Below are 6,836 nucleotides of genomic sequence, written 5' to 3' on the forward strand. Positions count from 1 at the left end.
CGATGCCAATCTTACGCACATTGGTTGCATTTTTTTTAGTAATCATAGATCCCGCAGTGTATGTATATAATTTAATTAGTCTGCACATCCCCAACGATGTGAAAATAAATTAGTTTATATATATTTCATAGCACATGTATTACAGGTAGTGTATAACTTAAAATGAAAACACAGCACAACAAATTTTTTCCCCATTTTTTTAATCCCTTTATCCAAAAAACGTCAGGAAAAGAACTAAAATACAAAATAAAGGACACTTTTCCTAATCAAGACTTAAGAACACATCAGCACAAAACCTACAGGTTCGATCTGAACAAAGCACAGAATAAGACAAACTTGGAAACAAAACGTCTCGCTATTTACAAGGTCAGACACTGAATTTGTCCCCAGAGGGCCGAATAACATTTTTAATAGTTGTTTAAGGACAGGATTCCACAAGCTGCCTCCGAGGAGCAATGTCGAAGTCAGCCTGCCGACCTACAAGAGAAGATACACAAGATGAATGACTCTGATTTGGACGGGTTAAAAAAAAAAACAGCACCTCCATGTTTCAGTGTTTAACTTCTTGAGCTGTCGATTTTAAACTAGGAAAATCATCATTAAAGATTAAAGATCATATGTTCGACGTCTTAGATTGACAAAACAGCTCATAAGCCAGCAAAAGCTTCAGCTCCAAGTGGCCGGTTGACCATTCGAGGAGCGAGCCCAAACATCTTAACCTGAAAATCGCAATGTCATTTGCATTTAGCCAATACAGGAGTCTGTCTGTCTAACACAGATTTGTCAGCTTTTAATGGCTTCGTAAACCCACTTTACATATGATCTTTAAAAGCTACGTTTAAGAAAAAGCCTTGAGGTGAACCCATTTGAAGTTCTCTAGGGCCTCTAAAGAAAAAGCAAGCATTATGAGAGAGTTTATGCAATTATTTACAAGGGTGGTGACCGTTTTAAGGAAGAAACCAAAGAAAACAAATAAATTAATCACTGAAGCTCCACAACTGAAATACAAGAGCACTACAATTGAAAAAGAGAATACAAAGCAGTTATGAATCACTTTTAGGTTACATTAATAAAAGTCCTGGAAAAAACACACTTTGAACTGTTAACGAAAACCAACAACTTAAGGAAAATGGGGGAATCTCCTTTGTCTTTGTGTTTGTTTTACGCTGGTACAGGAAGTTTGAAGAGACCATACCACAGGACAGCGCTTTCTTGTGCATGCCGTGCTCTCTGCCCGCTATGTGCGACGCCCAGAGAATGTCGTGGTCAGGTGACACACGGCCTGCAATGAAGTCCCCGCTGGCAGGTACAAACAAGGTACAATAATCAGAATTAGGGAAAGAAAGGAAAAATCAGGAGAGGCGCCTTTACTCTGTACCCTTTAGCTGTACTTTACCTGTTAGCATTGCTATCAAGTCTCTATGTTATTCCTTTATGATCACCTGTTAAAGCAGGAGGAGGAAAAGGAAAACCTACAGAAAAACTCTTACGTTTTTCTGGCACGCTAAAAAGGCAAAATGGCTACACAAACATTAGCAATTAAAGATCTATAGACATGTATTCAACTCAGGTGCATTGATATGCATAGGCCTAGGCTGTTAGTTATTGTCTATTGATCTTTAACATTGAGGTCGGGTCCAGAGCGAGGTGAAGATGTGACCTTACCATTAATATGAATGTTTAGCCACTTCATCAATACGGCTGGTAGCTGTTCTGATGGTTTCCGCTCTCCCGCGAGGCCTTGCCATAACTGCTCTGTTGACCTACAGAAATTCAATAGACAGTGTAGCAGAATTGCAACAATTGTCACTAAAAACTACACATAGCAGGTGACACACAAAAATAATCACAACAACAGTTTTGTTGGGACAAAAATCTGCATAAACTGCCAAAGTCAGACAGATCCGTAACATGTCAAGAACATCTAAGACTGTGTTCAGACTGCTGGCGAGTCCGTTTTTTTCTCAGACTGTGCGCACTATTAATTGCAAGCAATTAAATAAGATTTGTGTGTCCAGACATAACCAACCCATCATGGGTTGCTTTGGTAATGTCGTGGGCGTACACGTATGTGACGAGGCTTTTTAAAAATGGATGCGCATCCTCTCACTCTCCAAATAAGCGCCCTGTCGAGTCGTGGTGCAGAAATCCTCCGTCGCTCAGGAAAATGACAAAATCTTTGGACATACCGTTTGAACACTGTATTAGGCGTACTGTGGTAGTCAGTGTTACACTCAGCAACACTGATTACATTCCTTGCCTGCCGCAGCACCACACCCTACAGTCATTTTGATTTTTTTATAGTACTAAAAATCATACTTCAGTTAGAGAACAGACACAATTAAAAATGGAGCGCATCTGCTCCGCAGCACAGATCAGCAGCAGGAGACAGATTTAATTTCACATTTATCAGTCAGATTTATTTAAAAGCCCCTATTTAAGGGAGTTTGTCCTTTTTGTGTGTGTTTTTCAATAAGAATAATAATGAACCCACCATTCAAGCAATTGCCGCCCCCGAATTATCGGTGTTGTCATTCGTCAATTAACCGGTGGGAAAGTTCTCACCGTCACTTCCCTACTTCCGTCATGTCCATCACCAGTTTAAACGCTATCGTTGTGACGCAAAAGACAGTTTGAAATCTGATTTGAGCAGCCAGAGCGTCCAGACTGAGACGCATCTGTAAAAATTAGATTAGAATCGCATTTCAAACCACCTCCATATGTAGTTTTCATGTGGGTTTTTTTTGCTGGCAGTCTGAACATGGCCTATTTTTTTTCTTCATTTTAGTCTGGCATGCCCTTGAATTCTGAACATACCGGTACATAAATTTGAGATCAAACTATTTTCTATTGATCTTACACGATGGAGCCTATTCAATGAATGGTACAAAAACTATTCCAAATTAGCTGTTTCATCATTTTTATTGACATAAAAAATATATACTTTTTTAAATTAAGGCGAGACACTACAGGCAAAAACAGTTTTTTCATGCATCGGCCAATTTCGAGCTATTTGGCTTTTCATAAAGTGTTATTTCAAACTAGTGGAAAGAAAACATCCAAAATACACTTTTAAGTGTTGCTTTTATTGCACTTTATCTATTTGCTTCTGTAGATTTCAGTTACAATACATATCTGTAAAGGCCATTTTTTTCTCCTGCACTGAGTCAGAAATCTCCACTTCAACAGCTCTTACAAACACCAAACTTTCCCGTTGTATTCCTATATATTCTGAAGGTTTTTACTAAGGGGTTAGTTCATATATAATTAGCCTCATTATATACAACAGTTCATTAAAAAAAAACTGAAAATTTCTATTTTCAATCCCCTCTTTAAAAACCTTAAACTCAAATATGTCAACCAAATGAAAAACCGAATTCTATTCTGGAAATTAAAATATAGCATTTCAGAAAATACAAAAAAAATTTGAAGTTCTTGATGTAATCAATCAACTGGGGAAGTATGGTGAAATCTATTAGTTAATTTGTTACACTATTCACCTGGTGTGTCTTGCCTTAAGTGTCATGTTTTAATTATATTTAAAACATGCTCTGATGATATTTACAGTATTTAAATGGTCAAATATCTAACTTTATGACTATATCCTTACTGGTTGAAATATATAATTTTCCCAAAAACATCTGTGTGCTGATTGTGTTCAAACCTTTCACTTTTGCAGCCCTAAAAGACCAGAGTTGCAATTTTGTAACATTTTCCCAAACTATACCTTGATGCAATTTTTGCCTAAACTAAAGGGTTTTTATAATAGCTTCCTAAAGACTTGTTAAAAGGTGAAAAAAAAAAAAAACATCATAAATATCAATGCGTGGGTCTCTAAGGGTTAAATGTGTGCAAAATTACCATTGTAATCATCATAGCCTTGTCCATAGCCATAATTTGGATAGTTGTATCCTGAATAGTCATAGCCAGAATAGCCATTATAGCCCTGGTTGTATCCGTTGCCGTAGCCTCCATAGTTCTGGCCATAGCCATAGCTGTTGTATCCTTGATTATAGCCTTGGCCCTGTCCTGTTCAGAAAGAGTTAGAGAACCCTTTAGGTCAAGAAGTGCTAGCTGGCCAAAGAGACAGCCATCTCTAGATTGGCATACCTCTTCCACGGCCTCCTCCTCGTCCTCCTCGCCCTCCACCAAAGCCCCGGTCTGCTCTGTTCTGCTGCTGTCTGTACACTTCTTTAGGCTGGGCAACTTTGACTTCACACTGACAACAAATTTAAACAGCATTATTACCATGTAGGGGTGGGTGAAATATTGAGTTCTTCACAGAAACAAAAGCTGACAGTATACAACTATGAATCACTCTTTTAAATGTGCATTTTATTACATTTTAATAGCATCCCTGTCAGCAAAACAACATTAAAGTTGGTCAAATCAATTTATTCTCATAATCTTTCATCAGTTCAACTATGCATTCTATAAAATAATAAATTCACAACACTAATTCAATGATAGTTAACATCGTTCATAACATGTTCACCAAGGTATTTTAAAATATTTAACAATATGAACTGACAACAATTGTCAATCTATACTAACACATAAAAATGATTTGCGTGTTCAATTAGTTATTCAAAAATAAAACTAAATAAGACGTTTAAGATTATGATTTTCTAAAAACCTTAAGACTAAATTTGGATTTACTTGGTTGTTGAAAAAAACTTTTCAAAAACATCAACAGAATAAAACCCGTTTCCCAAAGGGTTTAGAAGTAAATGTTTAGTTGAAATGGCGGTCCCTCTGATAAAACATTCTTTATAACCGTTTCAGAGAAAATACACAATGGTTTATAACAATGTTGACAAAAGTGATGTATTATATTGTGATTAAAGCTGATTTTTAAGCATCATTGCTCCAGTGTCACATGATCCTTCAGATATCATTCTAATATGATGATTTGCTGCTCAAGAAACATTTCTGATTATTATCAGTGTTGAAAAAAAGCTGTGTTGCTTCATATTTTTGTGATTCTTTGTTGAATATAAAGTTCAAAGGAATCTTTTGTAACATTATAAATGTCTTTACGGTCACTTTTGATCAGTTTAAACCATTGATGAATAAAACTACTTTCGAAGAAAACAAAAATGTAATGATAGTGTAAATATAAAATAATTATGTATAAAAGACAATACTGAGTTGGATAGTATGATTACCATGACCTGCTTTATGTATACAGAATGAGGTGCACGTGTGTATCAAATCTGTAAGATATTTTGTAACTATCAACATACCTTCCCTGATCCAATTTGATGGTATCTGTTCTCTAGCAGTTTCTGAACTGGATCCTCTAAAACATACGTCACAAAGCAGAATCCCCGCCTTTCGTTTGTTTTGGTGTCCATGGGAAGCTCAATGCTTTCAATCTTTAGACAGAAAAATAACAGATTATTTTAAATGTACCAGTGTGGGGGTCAAAAGTCCCCAAAAAATTATTTCCATTGCATATATGTTCATAGTCAGATGTTTATTCAGTTCTTAGTGCAAGTTACTCACGTCCCCATAAGCTCCAAAGTATTCCCGGATCTGTTCCTCGGTTGTGTCTGGACTTAGACCTCCGACAAAAACCTTCTTGGGGGGTTCCTTGCCCTTAATGGCTTTGGCTCTCTTGGGATCAATCAATTTGCCGTCCAGTTTGTGCTCCTTCAGCTCTAACACCTGAACAAATGAAGAACCGGCTATGAACATGATGTCAAAGTAATGTTATCACTTAAACGTAATGAGTGACAGGGAGCATTTACCTTATCAACACTCTCAGCATCTCTGAAGAGCACGAACCCGAAGCCCCTGGAGCGGCCGGTCATGGGGTCTGTTTTGATGGTGCAGTCCAGGACTTCTCCAAACTTGGACAGGTAGTCGGTAAGGTCTTTCTTGCTGGTGTCCCAACTGAGCCCACCGATGAACATTTTCCTACTCAAAATGAAACAACATTGATTTCAAGTAACCGAATAAACATTAACAAGTTCTGATAGTATATGTACATTTGTTGACGATGCATGTCAGGAATACAATATAGTAAGGGGGGGGGGGGGGATTAAACACTTAATTATTTTAATAATGCCCAAATAAAATTCCAAGCCATTAGACGCCAAGATGCTAATAATACGGGTTAAGAATAATAACTAGGTTTCGAGCATCCAAAGCTAAAAAATATTGTGCATATTAACAATATACGCGTCTGAAACGACATAGATGTGAATAAAGGATGCCAACATGTGATTATCATGTGAAATGCGATTTAAAGTAAGCGAGGCGTTTGGCCAAGGCCGCGCGTTTTAAGACTCACCCGTCATCCTCCTGGTTTTTACTCGCGTTTATTTTGGAGCCTTCTGGAAACTCGTCAGTGCTGAAGTCACCTTGTTCTTCGGCCTGCATTTTGGAGTATGTGTGGTTTGATCCGACGCTAACTATATAATAGAATATATTACTGCGGTTTTAAAAGGTCAAAGACTCCAACACGAATAAAGTGCCGCGTTGATTAAAATGGCGGAGTCGGACGGTGATCAGTGACGAAATCCGTCTGCACGAGGAAGCGGGAGGGGCGGGAGTGGGCGTGGCTTACTCTAATAGCTGCAAAATGCTTATCTATATGGGGAATGTCTATGAAAATAACAGTATAAAACACATGGTATATATTATTTATACAACAGTAGATATTATAATATGCAATAAAATATATATATTTAAAAATACACTGAAATAATTTTTCTTCTAAGAATAAAAAATATATATAGCATATATAGCCTATACATACAGTATATATATAGTTATAGTTATTTGTGCAAGAAGTAATATATACGTAATATATGTGTGTATACTGTGTA

The 6,836-nt window shown here is 37.0% G+C and overlaps 1 protein-coding gene across 6 annotated transcripts; it reads right to left on the bottom strand.

Annotated features, from left to right (window-relative positions):
- Window positions 1–92: 92 nt before the first annotated feature.
- hnrnpdl (heterogeneous nuclear ribonucleoprotein D-like) lies at window positions 93–6,549 on the bottom strand. 6 transcript variants are annotated; one of them, XM_079805159.1, is made up of 8 exons: window positions 6,299–6,534; window positions 5,754–5,922; window positions 5,509–5,670; window positions 5,247–5,378; window positions 4,111–4,219; window positions 3,862–4,029; window positions 1,666–1,763; window positions 93–477 (listed from the first exon to the last, which is right to left on the bottom strand). In XM_079805159.1, exons 1-7 carry the CDS (start codon window positions 6,385–6,387, stop codon window positions 1,693–1,695), a joined length of 900 nt encoding a protein of 299 aa, XP_079661285.1. In that variant the 5' UTR covers window positions 6,388–6,534; the 3' UTR covers window positions 93–477; window positions 1,666–1,692. The 6 variants fall into 6 exon arrangements, with proteins under 6 accessions (XP_079661285.1, XP_079661282.1, XP_079661284.1 ...); XM_079805156.1 differs by having other exon boundaries at window positions 190–477; window positions 5,754–5,925; window positions 6,299–6,536; XM_079805158.1 differs by having other exon boundaries at window positions 190–1,299; window positions 6,299–6,520.
- Window positions 6,550–6,836: the final 287 nt, after the last annotated feature.

Source organism: Gobio gobio (assembly GCF_949357685.1).
Source record: "Gobio gobio genome assembly, chromosome: 22".
Taxonomy (NCBI): Eukaryota; Metazoa; Chordata; class Actinopteri; order Cypriniformes; family Gobionidae; genus Gobio; species Gobio gobio.